The sequence below is a fragment of the Heterocephalus glaber genome, unplaced genomic scaffold, assembly GCF_053883595.1.
Source record: "Heterocephalus glaber isolate CG9 unplaced genomic scaffold, H.glaber_assembly_v1.0 deba00001497, whole genome shotgun sequence".
In the NCBI taxonomy this organism is placed as follows: Eukaryota; Metazoa; Chordata; class Mammalia; order Rodentia; family Bathyergidae; genus Heterocephalus; species Heterocephalus glaber.
This window is the reverse complement of record NW_028258320.1, coordinates 38,853,013-38,868,863: the sequence shown is the minus strand read 5'-3', so window position 1 is coordinate 38,868,863 and position 15,851 is coordinate 38,853,013. Positions and strand designations below refer to the sequence as shown.

At 38.6% G+C, this 15,851-nt stretch overlaps 1 protein-coding gene across 5 annotated transcripts in view; it reads left to right on the top strand.

Annotated features, from left to right (window-relative positions):
• The window catches only part of Slc16a12 (solute carrier family 16 member 12), a 98,243-nt gene that overhangs the window by 53,396 nt on the left and 28,996 nt on the right, over positions 1–15,851 (top strand). For 4 of the 5 annotated variants that reach the window (XR_015440360.1, XM_087184884.1, XM_013069841.3 and 1 more), the window contains one exon: positions 14,853–15,098. Coding sequence is in view for 4 of the 5 variants with exons in the window: in XM_087184884.1 (XP_087041010.1) it covers positions 14,899–15,098 (200 nt within the window). In the remaining variant the exon portion in view is untranslated. Of the gene's footprint in view, positions 1–14,524; positions 14,725–14,852; positions 15,099–15,851 lie in introns of all 5 variants that reach the window. The other variant, XM_087184885.1, reaches the window with a different exon arrangement.

The following is a 15,851-nucleotide window of genomic DNA, read 5'->3' as shown; positions in this document are numbered from 1 at the left end:
TATGCCAAATCCATGGTTATTTTCCTTGTAAGGGGTTGTTTCTCCCCTCTCTTAGGTTTATCCCTAAAGAATGTCTTGTGTAGGGGACAATGCACGTCTCCTTGTGGTGATGATGGATGAAGTAGTTATTGTACAAATCCCTGGTTTTTCCGAGTTCTCATGAGCCCATATAAAGTTTCTCTAGTATTGGTCCTGGACACCCTGCTGGTCTCCTGGGCCTTAATGCAAAGGGAAACTCGTATTGCTGATGTCTACGTATTGGCTTCTGTCCTCATTGTGTACTGTGCTGAATTGCCTTCTGCTGGTGGAATCTATGGTTGGCACTCTGTATGAACAGAGCTGGGAGAAATGCCCTGCTTTTCTTCCAATAGTTCTTAGAGATCAACCATCATTTCCATTTGGCTTAGCATATTTGCCATAGAATCACCTTCCCCTTTGCCCCAGTCCTGAGCTTTATCTCTTATTTCCTTTCTGTGTCTCCACTGAGAACTTGGGAGAACGTCTAGATCATTGCTGTGCCACATGGGAGGTGAGGGACAGTAAGCACTGTCTCTGGCTTTCTCCTTGCCTGGACAAATCATAGGGTTCCTGGTGGAGTTGTGTCTTCCCATAGCAATCTATGGTCTCCTTACTATACATTCCTCCTTAACCTAGATAGTTGAGGGGAGCTCTCTCCCTTGTACCACATACCTGTCCCTGATCAAGACTCAGGGAGAAATATACTTGTCCTTGAGAAATTGGGCAGTTCATCACTCCTTCTTTAAAACAGGGGTCCCCAACATTTTTGGTTTTGTGGAAGACAATTTTTCCACAGACTGGGAGTGTGTAAGGAGGGCATAGTTTCAGGATTAGATTGTCATAAAGAGTGGAGCCCAGATCTCTAAGATGCGCAGGCCACAGTAGGGTTTGAATTCCTATGAGAATGTAAGACTGCTGCTGATCTGACAAGAGGCGGGTCTCAGGGATCAATGAGGAGTGGCTGTAAGTACAGATGAAGCTTTGCTTGTTGGCCAGCTGCTCATCTCCTGCTGTGCAGCCTGGTTCTTAGCAGGTCACAGACTTTACTGGTCTGTGGCCTGGGTGTTGGGGACCCCTGCTTTAAAACCCTTTCCCTTTCCTCTCTGAGTGGGCTTCCACTTCTGCTTTCTGTGTGCTGATAGCTTCCTCTACAACACATTCCCCTGATTCTTCACCTCTGATGCATTTATTCTGCATGGTAACTATTTTCTCATTCCCTACATCTATAAGTGTCTTTGCTTAGCTTTGAAGACAGAAGAAACAGAGAAATTAGTTTACCAAAAAAGGGCACTACATCAAATGATATTTCAAAAATATTACCTGAGTACAGGACAATTTTAGAAATTTAGAAATTTGGGGAGGGGGTCAAGTTTCATGATTTTTGAATAATAAAAAAAGAATAAAGCCCATTAAAATGTATTGATTTATACAATAGGAAACACACACTTACTAATTAGTCACATGGTTTAGAGGAGAGATATCAGTAATTCAGTGCCCTGGTTTTGCAAATTAGGAAATATTGGTAGAGAGGAAGTGACTCACATAGGAAATACATGGGGTGATTAAAATACCACAAAATACAAGGGGTAATTAAAATATATAGCAAGTATTTAAATTTAAAAATTTAATACAGAAAAGATGTGTTGCCATTAATTCCTCTCAAAATACTCCTCCTTGCTTCCATCACACTTTTCCCATCATTATTCCTACTGTCCGAAGCAGTTCTTGAAGTCTTCTTTTGTGTCTTTACAAGCTGTGCTTAAAAAATCCCTGAACGCTGCTGCCAAGTGCCATCAGATGGAAAGGCAGGCTTATAAAAACATTAAAATGCATCCTCATTCACCTTATTCACCTTATTTGGCACAGTGAGAGTTCTGACTCTTTCCCAAAGTCAAAATGACCATGAAAATACACATTGTGAGTTGATTTAGGACATAGAAGGAGCCAAGACAGCACAACTAAAGACACTCCTGAAAGGGGACTTCCAGAACTGCTTTAGAAAGTGACAGGAATGATGGTATAAGTGTGCTCAAAGCAAGGAGGAGTATTTTGAGGGGGATTAATGGCACAGTGCCTTTTACTATAATTTTTTTTTAAATGTAAATACCATATTTTCTGACCACTCCTTGTAGTCTTACTTGGATCCAGCTGTCTTGATTCCCATTCTTTTTTTTTTTTTGTATTAAATTCTTTTATTGGTACATTGTAGGTATACAACACAATTACATTTCTCATTGGGAATTCTACCTTTACATAATGCATCTTGGTTCTTATTTTTTCCCCATTCCTAGCCCTCCCTTCACCCCCTCCACCCTTCCCTATATACAAAGACTTTCTTTCCATTTTTTCCATTTCTCAGCATTTTTCCTTTCCCTTCTTTCCTTTCCCCTGCCCCTCCCACTACCCCTAACCTTTTGGACCTTTTCTTCCTATTTTACATTATCGATTATTCATTCTAATCATTGGTACATTTTAGGTATACAATATAATGACATTCATCATTGGAAATTTGCACCTTTACATAGTCTCTCTTGGTTCTTATTTTTCACCCTTGCCCAGCCCTCCCTTCAACCCCTCCATTCCTCCCTATTTACAAAGATTTTGTTCCTATTTTTCCATTTTCTCATACTAATCCCATTCCCTTCTATCCTTTCCCTTAGCCCTCCCACTTCCTTCCCCTTTGCCCCTTTTCTCCCTATTTCACATGACCTATTATACATTTAGTCCTTATTTACACTTTCAGTTTCTCACACCAGAGAAACTATTTGGTATTTACACATGTGTGACCTATTGATTTCATTTAAGAGTATCGCCTCAATGTGCATCCACTTAGCTATAAATGTCTCTAATTTCTCATTTTTTATGGCTGAGTAGTACTCCATTTTATTAAAAAAACCACATTTTCTTTATCCAGTCTCCAGTTGATGGGCATTTGGGCTGTTTCCAAGTTTTAGCTATTACAAACTGTGCTGCTAGGAACATGGGTGCACATATATCACTGTGGTATGATTCTTTTAATTCTTTGGGGAAGATCACCATCAGTGGAATAGTGGGGTCAAATGGGACTTCCAGTCCTAGTTCTTTGAGGTATCTCCATACTGATTTCCACAGTGCTTGCACCAGTCTACACTCCCACCAGCAGTGGAGCAGGGTTCCTCTTTCCCCACAGCCCCACCAGCATTTGTTATTGGTTGATTTCATGATAGCAGCCATTCTTTCTGGAGTGAAGTGGAATCTCAGCATTGTTTTCATTTGCATCTCTTGAATGACCAGTGATGTTGAACATTTTTTCATGCATTCATTTGCTATTTTTACTTCTTTGTCTGAGAAATGTCTGTTCATTTCAGATGCCCATTTTTGGATTGGGTCTTTAAATTTGGGAGGTCTGATCTTTTTAAGTTCTTTATAGATTCGAGATAGTAGACCTTTGTCTGAGGAAGAGCAGGTGAAGATTTTTTCCCACATTGAGGGTTGTCTCTTCACACTGCTGGTAGTTTCTCTTGCTGCGAAGAAGCCTTTTAATAAGAAGAGATCCCACTTGTTGATTGTTTGTGCTAGTTCATGGGCAACTGAGGTTTTGTTCATAAAATCTTTTCCTATACCGATGTCTTCAAGGGTTCTACCTAACCTCTGTTCCAACTGGTTCAGAGTTTCTATTTTAATATTTAGATCTTTAATCCATTTTGATTTTAGTTTAGTGCATGGTGAGAGATACAGGTCTAGTTTGAATCTTTGGCAAGTTGAAGCCCAATTTTTCCAGCACCATTTATTAAAGAGGCTATCTTTCCTCCAGTGAGGGTGTTTGGCTCCTTTGTCAAAGATGAGATGGCTGAGTGTGTCTGGTGTTGTTTCTGCATCTTCTAATCTGTTCCACTGGTCCTCAGGTCTGTTTCTTTGCCAGTACCATGCTGTTTTTATCACAGTAGCTTTGTAGTATAGTTGCAGGTTGGGGATTGTGATACCCCCTGCCATGTCTCTGTTACCTAGAATTGCTTTTGCTATTCTGGGTCTCTTTTTGCTCCAAATGAATTTTTGGATTGTTTTCTCTAGGCCTATGAAGTATGCTGCTCGGGTCTCAATTGGAATTGCATTAAATCTATATAGCAGTTTTGGAAGGATGGCCATTTTCACTTTATTAATCCTTCTTACCCAGGAGCAGGGGATGTCTGTCCATTTTCTGATATCATCTTCAATCTCTCTTTTCAGAGTGCCATAGTTTTCAGAGAAGAGGTCTTTGATTTCTTTTGTTAGGATGATTCCTAGGTATTTCAGTTCTTTGGATGCTATTGTGAAAGGAATTATTTGCCCTATTTCTCTCTCAGTGAGTCTGCCATTGGTGTAGAGGAAAGCTATTGATTTTTGTGTGTTGACCTTGTAACCAGCTACTTGACTGAATTTGGTTATTAAGTCTCGAAGACTTTTGGTGGAGTTCTTGGGGTCTTCTACATAGAGTATCATGTCCTCTGCAAATAATGACAATTTGACTTCTTCATTTCCTAAATTTATTCCTTTTATTTCTTTCTCTTGTCTAATTGCTGTGGCTATTGTTTCCAGAACTATATTTAACAAGAGTGGTGATAGTGGACATCCTTGTCTTGTTCCTGATTTTAGTGTGAAGGATTTCAGTTTTTGACCATTTAGTATGATATTGGCTGTTGGTTTTTCATAGATGGCTTCTATCAGTTTGAGGTAGAGACCATCTATTCCAATTTTTGTAGGGTTTTTATCATAAATGCATGTTGAATTTTGTCAAATGCTTTTTCTGCATCTATGGAGATAATCATATGGGTTTTGTCCTTGGCTCTACTGATATAGTGTATTACATTAATTGATTTTCATATATTGAACCATCCCTGCATCCCTGGGATGAATCCCACTTGATCAGGGTGTATGATCTTCTTGATGATCTTCTGCATTCTGTTTGCCAGTATCTTATTAAGGATTTTTGCATCTATGTTCATTAGTGAGATTGGCCTATAGTTCTCCTTTTCAGTTGGGTCTTTCTCTGCTTTGGGGATCAAGGTGATGCTTGCTTCCAGGAATGAATTTGGGAGTATTGCTTCCCTTTCAATTTCATTGAAGAGTTTAAACAGTAGTGGCAGCAGTTCCTCTCTAAATGTCTTGTAGAATTCAGCAGTGAAGCCATCAGGGCCCGGGCTTTTCTTAGTTGCTAAGTTTTTAATTACATTTTCAATTTCATTGGTTGATATTGGGTTGTTCAGAATTTTTAGGTCTTCTTCGTTCAACTTTGGTCATTCATACCTCAACTAGGAATCTGTCCATTTCTTCTGTGTTGTCCATCTTATTGGTGTATAGGTTCTGGAAGTAGGTATTGATGATCCTCTGGATTTCTGCTGGGTCTGTTGTCATTTCACCCTTTTCATTCCTAATTGCATGGATTTGGGCCTTTTCTTTCCTTTTTCTGACAAGGCTGGCTAAGGTTTTGTCAATTTTGTTGATTCTTTCAAAGAAACAACTCTTGGCTTCATTGATTTTTTTGTACCATTCTCTTAGTCTCCTTTGCATTGATTTCTCCTCTGATCTTTATCATTTCCTCCCTTGTATGAGCTTTGGGGTTGTCCTGCTCTTCTTTTTCTAGAAGCTTGAGGTGCAGCATCAGGCTGTTTAATTGGGCTCATTCTGTTTTCCTAACATGCATATTCACTGCTATGAACTTCCCTCATAAGACTGCTTTCATTGTGTCCCATAGATTCAAATATGTTGTATTGTCATTGTCATTTAATTGAAGGAACTGTCTGATTTCTTCTTTAATTTCCTCTGTGACCCATTGGTCATTCAGAAGTGTGTTGTTCAATTTCCATGTGTTTATGAAATTTTTCGAGTTTCTTTTGCTATGATTCTCCAATTTCATCGCACTATGGTCTGATAATATAACAGGGGATAACTTCAATTCCTTTGCACTTACTTAAACATGTTCTATGTGTGAGTATGTGGTCTATTTTGGAGAATGACCCATGTGTAGCTGAGAAGAATGTGTATTCTGATTTTGTGGGGTGGAAGACTCTGTAAACATCTGTTAAGTTCATTTCTTCAAGTTCATTCATTTGATTGAGTTCTAGTATTTCATGACTTATTTTTTGTCTAGTTGATCTATCTATTTGTGACAGTGGGGTGTTGAGGTCCCCCACTATAATTGTATTAGTGGATATATGACTTTTCATGTCAGTATTTGTTTTATAGAGTTGGGTGCACTAGTGTTTGGTGCATAGATATTTATGATTGTCATCTCTTCCTCTTAGATTGTTCCCTTTACAAGGATGTAGTGTCCTTCTTCATCTCTCTTAATCAGTGTTGGTTTGAAATCTACTTGATCTGCAAAGAGGATAGCTACTCCTGCTTTTTTTCGGGTTCCTGTCACATGCAGTATTGTTTTCCACCCTTTAACTTTCAGTCTATGAGTTTCCTTTTGAATTAAGTGTGTTTCTTGTATGCAGCATATTGTTGGATTTTGCTTCTTGACCCATTCTGCCAGTCTGTTTCTTTTGATTGGTGAATTGAGACCATTAATGTTGATGGTTATAACTGAAACATATTGACTTGTCATTGCCATGACTTTTTCTTTTTGTTGGGTTCTCCCCGTTTACATTTAATTTTTTGTCATGCCAGATGGGTTCATTCTGCTTTGCTTCCTGGGGTTGTGATCCTCAATGTCTGTTCCTAGGATATTGTGTAAAATTCTTTGGAGTGCTGGTTTGGTATTCATGAAGTTCCTAAGGTGCTCTTTGTCATGAAAGTATCTTATTTCTCCATCCATTTTGAAAGATAGTTTTGTAGGGTACATCAGTCTGAGTTGGAGGCTGTTTTCTTTTAGGGCTTGGAATATGTCACTCCAAGCTGTTCTTGCCTTGATGGTTTGTGTTGAGAAGTCTGCTGTGATTCTGATGGGCTTTCCTTTGTATGTGATTTGTTTCTTTTCTCTGACTGCTTGGAGAACTTTGTTCTTCTGTTGAGTTTCTGGAATCTTAACAATTATATGCCTATGTGTAGATTTTTTTTTGATCAAGGCTATTTGGAGTCCTATGTGCCTCACTTATCTGTATGTCAAGCTCTTTTCCCCTGCTTAGGAAGTTTTCAGCCATTATTTCTGTGAAGAGATTATTTATGTCATCTCCACTCTCTCCTGTTTCTTCATTGAGTCCTGTCAGTCTTATGTTATTCTTCTTTGCATGATCTAGCAGCTGCTGGATTGATTTCTCATGCTCCCTTATAATTTTGAAGCGATTTTTCTTTTCTTGGTCACTAATTCCAGTCTTATCTTCTATATCTGAAATTCTGTCCTCACATTGGCTCATTCTGCTGTGTAGACTCTCAATGGAGTTTTTCATCTCCTGGAAATCTGTTTGCATTTGTTTTATGGATTCCATTTGTTTCCTTTGTTGGGATTCTATCATGTTCCTAAGCTCCTCTCTAGATTTATGAATCATGTCTTGCACTAGGGGTACAATTTCTCCTGTTATCTGAGAAATTATTTCTGATTTCATTTTTTCTAGATCCCCTTTTGTTGCCAGTTCAGTGGGTCCAGGTGGTTGTGTATCAGAGTGTTCCATCTCATTTCCCTTTGGGGTTGCTGTAGGTGAGCTGGAAGTCTGGTTTTGAGACTTATTTACATGTTTTCTCATTTCGACTGGGGCGGGGGGCTGTTAGCACCTGCACGGATTACCTCCTCTGAGCTGGGTGATGTGGGACAGGGGCCGGGAGCAGCAGTAGGGATGGTGACCCAAAAGCCCTTTCCTGTGGGCTGGGAGCAGCCAGAGGGATGGTGGCCGGGAAGCCCCTTCCTCTGGATCAGGAGCAGTGGGACGGCGGCTCAGAAGCCCTTCCCTCTGGGCCGGGAGCAGTGGGAGGGATGATGGCCTGGAAGCCCCTTCCTCTGGGCCAGGAGCAGCGGGACAGAAGGTGGCCCAAAAGCCCCTTCCTCTGGGCTGGGAGCAGCAGGAGGGATGGTGACCGGGAAGCCCCTTCCTCTGGACCAGAGCAGTGGGACAACGGCCCAGAAGCCCCCACCTTTGGGCTGGGAACAGCGGGACTCTGTACCTTGGTCTGGTGGTCTGGTGACCTCTGAGTCTTTGTAGTGTGGAACCAGGTGGCTGCCTGTCTGCAGCAGGGTGACTCGGTGTCTTCCATGCGACTCAGGACCTCGGTAGGGCGTGCACATACCTGCCTGTCTGCAGCGGGCTGATTTGGCGTGTTCTGTGCAACTCAGGACCTCGGTAGGGCATGGGCAGACCTGCCTGTCTGCAGCGGGGTGATTCTGTGTCCTCTTGATTCCCATTCTTAATGTTTTCCTCTCACATTCCTTTACCTCTTTTGTGGCTGCAAACTAATGTATAAAGTAGAACTGCTGTGAAAGATTAAGACCCTGGGAAGAGGAAAGAAAGAAGAAGGAAAGATGAATGGAAAGCCAGTGTTGGAGACTTCCAAAAGAGGTGTTTCCAGTGCCACTCTTCCCTTTTATATAGCTACTTACTGACTAATGAAAGAATTTCATAAGTTTTCTACTAATAACTGAGATCACTTCATGAACCTTCACTGAGGGTGACCTTAAAGAGCTACCCTATATATGGAGTGCTTTATGGAAAAGTTATTGAGTTTCAATAAGAATTCTTTTCAAATGATTTTTTTTTGTTTTTTGGTACTGGGAATCAAACTCAGGACCTTGCACTTGCCAGGCAGGTGCAGTGCCACTGAGCTACATCCCCAACCCAAAAATGATTTTTTAAAGGAAAGAGGTTAAAGTGAAATTGAGACTACCTCCAAACATGCACTTAAAGAGTTAATCTTACAAGGACATCATTATAGGTTCTTCTGTTTCAGAACATTTTTTTTTTCTGAAGCCAAAATACGATTACACTTTAGTTGTTAGTGTCAAAATACAATAAATTGAAGACTCATTAGTAAAATGAAGAATTTCCTGGTGGTAAATGCTTTCTTCACTTACCATTGTAGTTATATTATTAGACATGCAGAGTTAGGTATACTTTTAAAAAAAATTTTATTCCATTTTACTGAAATCCATGCACAGAGCTAGGTATACTTCTGAATAGTTTCTCTGGTGTGAGAAATTGAAAGTGTAAATAAGGACTAAAATGTATAATAGGTAATGTGAAATAGGAAGAAAAGGGGCAAAGGGGAAAGGATAGAAGGGAATGGAATTAATATGAGAAAATGGAAAAATAGGAACAAAATCTTTTTAAATAGGAATGGAGGGGTTGAAGGGAGGGCTGGGCAAAGGTGAAAAATAAGAACCAAGAGAGACTATGTAAAGGTGCAAATTTCCAACAATGAATGTCATTATATTGTATACCTAAAATGTACCAATGATTAGAATGAATAATCAATAATGCAAAATAGGAAGAAAAGGTCCAAAGAGGTAGGGGTAGTGGGAGGGGCAGGGGACAGGAAAGAAGGGAAAGGAAAAATGATGAGAAATGGAAAAAATGGAAATAAAGTCTTTGTAAATAGGGAAGGGTGGAGGGGGTGAAGGGAGGGCTAGGAATGAGGATGCATCATGTAAAGGTACAATTCCCAATGAGAAATGTAATTGTGTTGTATACCGAAAATGTACCAATAAAAGAATTTAACAACAACAACAAAAGAGGTAGGTATACTTAATATAAAACTTTCCTGTTGTAGTTGTCTAATGTCACTGGGTTGATTATTTACAAGTAGGAGATCGGTACCCTACTTGAAAGTCTCTAGGAAACTAGGTTCCCCTTGCCTAACTTGAACATTTCTTCTGAATACTTATAAATCTATTAAATGATCTGTTATGATTGAAACTCACATCCACTGTTTTGTTAGCCGCAGTATACCCTTATGCCAACCTCCTATACTTCTCCACCTTCCATTTGTCATACTCACTCATATGAATTGATACTTGAGCTTTAGCATTGCTTGGATATCTTGTTGACAGAAATGCCAATAGTGTTTTGAAATCTCAGAGGCAGGTGGACAAGTGTGTCACCGAAATTAGCCAAAGATACTCTTCGCCGTGTGTTCAGATGCAGTGTGGTCAAGGGACTCCCTTCATTTCTCTGAGCCTCAGTTTCACCATTTTGAAAGGATGGAAGTGGCCTTTATTTCTGAAGGTCGTGAGGATCAAGTGAGATCATTAGTGAGTAATTGTGAATAATTCTTGCATACAGATGTTTTCAGCGAGGTTGCTTTCCCCACCCTGAAGTCCTGTGAAGATGTCCCTTGTTCTGTCCCATACCCAGATTGATTCCAACTTATAATAGACCTTTGCTCATCCTACTGTCACTACAGCAATAATGGATTTATTACTTACATTTTAGTTTTGATTTATGCAATTGTATTTCTTTGAGATTTCCTCATAAAACTACTCTTGGGGGGGGGGGATCGGGGATCAAACTCGGAACCTTGTGCTTTCTAGATAGGCAGTGGCACCACTGAGCTAAATCCCCAGGCCTCAAAACTACTCTTATATGAAAGTGGGAACACCAAAAAGAGGGTGCTCAACTGAAACAAATGAAAAAGGGAATCATCTGGGTTTAGCAGAAGCAATGTGAAAATTAATGATGCTTAGTATTTTCATAAAGCAATGAACATTTTTTTTTTGCCCAGGGCTCGTTGCTTACAGCTTGCCCTTCCTGAAAAATCACCTAATTTTCAATGTGCAGGATCAATAAATGGTATGGTTGTTTTTAGTCTTAGAGAAACCATACAAAAGAAATTTTTGTGTTCACAATTATACTACAGGAGTAGACCTGGAATATCTTTCTCAGAAAAAAAAAACTATATAGAGATATTTAATAAAGTTTTGGAGATGAATAATAACTTAATAATACCATAATATTGCTATTCTTTATATTCTTTATGACAGTTATAAAAATATAATAGCTTCCTTCGCAAGGTACATATAACCTCAGTCTTTTTGCTTTAATATTGCATCATAAGTGTTTTACATATTATAATATTATCTTCCTGTTATAAAGGGCTAAGTGCTATTCCATTTATTTACTGTATCATAATTTTAAAAATATTCTGTTCCATTTATTTAAAGTATCACAATTCTCTAAACACTTTCCATTTGTTGAGCATTTAGGTTGTTTCTATATTATAATTTTCCATGATATAGCTATTATTTTTCCCATAGTGTTTGGGTTCTGTTAAATTCTTTTTTTAGGATAACTTTGCAGAAAGGGGATTACTGTTTAATGAATGTGAATAACTTTCTAATTTTTGATCCTTCACATTATATTTTTCTGCCATGATGTGCTCCTCCCTACCCAACTAAAATAATGTATTCATCCAGTAATGGACTGAAATCTCTAAATTGTGAGACAATATTCTCTTTATAAGTTGAATATCCCTGGTATTTGTTACAATGGCAGAAAGCTGACTAGCACAGTAGTTGAGTCAATAACTCCCATATGAGATCTGATAAGGTTTGATGGAAATAATTCCTGAGGGGAGGGGTAGTTCACCCTAAGTACCCATGTAGGAGTTCTAGTAAGATGTTGCACTCTTCAAAACCTCAAAACAAAATAATGAATTTAAAAAAACCATATAGCACACTAGGTGTTTGAAACCATTTCTAACACCCTAAAAAGGGGCCTACAAATTTTCTCTGTAAAAGGATGTGGGCTGCATAGCCTTTGTTTCAAGTATTCAAGCTACCAGAGACAAATGCAAAGAAATGAATACTGTTGTGTTCCAGTAAAATTTTATTTACCAAAAGAAGCAGAGTCCATCCACATTTTGCTTGAGGGCTGTAGTTGGCCAGTCCCAACCCCAGAAGATAATACATTATTGAAAAGGTAAAAAGCTAATTAAATTGAGAGCTCACAATAGATGTTTAAATTCTTTCTTATATTTTTTTGGCTTTACTTAATATTTCTTAGAAATGTTTATTGTACACACCTTAAGTTACTCTGAGGCTGCAGTGCTATGCTAGTAAATGTTTAACTGATTCTCTAGGGGATATAAAAGCTTTGATGTGTAGTTTGCCAATTTATGATTTCTGTGGCATAAATGCATCTATCATGGCCATCAGTGTGACTGAACAAAGGGCAGGGATGACATGCATTTGAAGCTGGACCCAACACTCCACTTTAAGGGAATAGATCAGTTTGGATTCTTTGGCAGAAGTCACAAAAATCTTAACTAGTTTGAACAGTAAATAAAATGTACTGCAACCATGTACAAAAGAAAGGAAGAAGATCAATAGATGAAGGGAGAGAGAGGTAAGGGAAAGGGAATGAAAAAAGGAAGTAAGATGTATTGTGTTTAAGTACTAACTCCCCATAAGGAATGTGAACATTATGTACTACAAATATGCACTAATAAATAAAAGATATTAAAAATAAAGTAGAAAAAGAAGTCATGAAGTTGTATCATTGAAAACAAACAAATGTCCCATTACCCAACAGGTTGGAGAGTGTGGTTCTAGGTTGGCTAATTTAGTAGCTCAGTGAAGTCACTAAGGCCCTAGGTTCTTTTCTTTGTCTGTTGTGCAGTCCTTGGCTCACTGACTTTGTCCTCAGGCAAGCTTCCTTCATGCGACCAGCTAGCTACTGTAGCTTTAGGTATCATGTCCAGATTCAAATTGTCTACAGGGAGAAGAGGGCCTTGTTTCTTGTGTCTTTTCCTAGATGATATCTCCTTGTAGTTTGTTGAATAGAGTTACTTCACATAACATCCCTCATCATTCACTGAGGATAAGAGAGACCAATCACAGCCCATTCCCTGAAATGATTGATTGGACTCACTTTCCATGAAGCTCATGTCCACTGGAAAGAGAGCTGATAGACACCTAAATAAAACCATTGGAGGACTTGTGAATTCTGCTACAAGAAGCAGTGTATATGAAAGCAAAACTAAAAATATAGCAGATCTTATTAAATAAGAATCTTTCTTTAAGTGTTTAAATTTGGGGGAAGAAAGTAGTAGACTACTAAAATTATCCATGACACAGAGTCATACTTTGGATTGACCAATCCTGAAGCTCTGGAGTGTTGGTGACTCCTTTGGGAGACTGAGTTTGCTCTGAAATTAGAGATAATTTTACAGCAAAGAAGTCAGTAACCTATGGACATGTTTTTGGCAAATAGAAACAATAGCATTTAAAGAACTGCATTTAGCTGTATCAGGCTGCAATTCATGTCATCTGTTGAGTGTGCCACCAGCAAGAGTTATATTGTAAGATTAGACAAAAATGTTTATGAATTTATTTCAAGCAGCGAGGAAATGTGGTGGAAGCAGTGCATGGCCAATAATAGGGCTGATAATGCATTCTGTGCTTGGTGTTAAGGGTTAAATGAGATATTCTCTTTAATGCCACCTAATGGCATCTTGGCCTGTGGAAAGTTCTCTATAAGTGGTAGCTGTGTATTGTTGTTTGCTTTATGCCCCAACATCAGTATTTTGACTATTACTCAGTCTCTAGGCCAATGGTGAATAATGTTATCATTTCCAATAATAGCTTTTACTTTAAATATTTTATCAGTGTATGTTTGCATTACATAATGATTACATTCATTGTGAGGAATAGGTACATGTACATAACACATCTCAATTCTTTTTTTAAAAGTTTCTTTTTTGTTACTGTCTGATTTATCTATTTTATAAGTCTTTATCAAGATGATTATCATAAACAGATTAAAAACCAGACTAACAGATCAAAAAACATATAAAACAATTATACTAAAGCAATGTACACTCTTAGATATATTGGCTGTTCTGGATTACAATAATATTTTTTTCTGTTTTTTTTTTCTACTGTCTGTCTTTTGTTTTACACTTTGGCTTTCTCATATAAAAGAAACCATGTGTTATTTAAGCTTCTGTGTCTGATTTACTTCACTTAATATTATGATCTTAAGGTGCACCCATTGTCCTACAATAATAATTTTATTTTATCAAACCAGGTTTAGTATTTATATCAGTATTGATCTTCCAATATTTTTGATGGATTTATAATAATCTTGCTCTACTTTGTCAGTATCCCCAATTCTCAGGATGGCCAATAAGGTGAAGGGGGAACCTGTGGCTTTATAACACATGGAAATTGTTGTTACAGCCTTGGCTCAACTTGGTCCAAACTCTTATTTTGCCCCTTAAAAATGTGCCCTTAACTATAAGTAAGAAGGCTATTTAACATGTTGAAGGAATACCTTGAGGAACAATCTGTCTTGCAATATCTAGGGCACCAGAATCGAGCTATAATACAGCAGGGTCCTTGGCTGACAGCCTCACAAGCCTGCAGTGGGGGTGTTAGCCAGACTATTTTCTTAACTGGAGGGGCAACTAAGGAAGAAGTTGCTTCTAAGCTCACTTGGGATATTGGGAGAAAAAACCCCTGAGAGTTTACCCTTTTATTTTCTTATTATACAAGGGATATTGTTTTTTCCCACTTTTTAAAGAATTTATGTTTGTGAAACATAATAGATACATTCATTGTGGGGGATAGGTACATGGACATATTGTATCTTGATACTTTTTTCCTTTTCTTTTTCACTGTTAGAGGCTGCACCTAGTTCCCACAGGCTGCCCAGAATCCCCTGCTGAGTGGCCCTCTGCACAGGCAAGGTGCAGCATGACAGTTTGTTTCTTCAAGGCCTGGGAGAGTGAGAGTAGCAAGACTGAGTCTTACATAACTTGATACAATCACAGGAGTCATGTCCCATCACCTGTGCTGTTTTGTTGGTTAGAATCAAGTCACAGGTAACACTCATGTTTGATAACGAATAATCATATTAATAGGGGACTAATAATCAATTCTTACCAAGTGAAAAAAATCCATCTTTGGACATGACAATAAAATACAAATATGTCCACATTTTTGGTTTTAGATGGCCAATAACCCATGTGCCAGGTAGCATTCTATGCCAACCTTGAATGCCAACAGGAAGACACTGGGCAGCAGACGCTTCCAAGATCATAACTTCTGTTGGAATAACTTGGAAAAGAAGAAGGACAATTGAAACCATGGCAAAAGTGAATAGAGCTAGGTCCACCTCCCCTCCGGATGGAGGCTGGGGCTGGATGATTGTGGCTGGTTGTTTTCTTGTTACCATCTGCACCCGGGCAGTCACCAGGTAGGTGGGATTTTCTTCTTGGTTTATTAAGATGACCTGGCTTGTTTTGTCTTGTGAAAATGTGTGTGTGTGTGTGTGTGTGGGTGTGTGTGTGACTTTGTTTCTTTTGACTATTCAGATATCTTTTCCTTTGCAAGTTCTGATACTCAAGTGTCCCGGATAGTAGTCTCTATCTACTAATATCTGCTATGTATTCAGATGTTTATGTGTGTTAAGATATTTTTAGACCAAATGTAATGGATATTCCAGTCATTTGTTTTCATATGCAGCTCTAGAAGATGTGAAAGAATATGATATATATTACTTTTTACTCTCCATTGCCCCCTATCATTAACATGAAATATTTAAACTCATATATATGGCATAACATAGAAAATGGTCCAATTTTTTCATTAGAGGATAAATTTCTTCCCTGGTGTTTTTTTGTAGAAAATCAAGAACTTACATCAGGGAGACTAATGAGACTGATGGTTTTTCATGCTCATCAATATCTTATGTGGCTTGTCTTGTTTGGCAGGATATTGAATCTTAATTTTCTTTCAATAACAGTTGGAAGCTGGACATAGTGGCTCATTCCTGTAATCTCAGAACTCAGAAGGCTGAGGTAGAAGGATTGCCATGAGTTTCAGGTCAGCCTGGGCTACATAGTGAGTTCAAGGCCATCCTGAACTGCACAGTGAGACTCTGTCTCATAAAACAAAACAACACACACATAAACACTTGGGAGTTGGGATGGCAAACAGATCACATGAT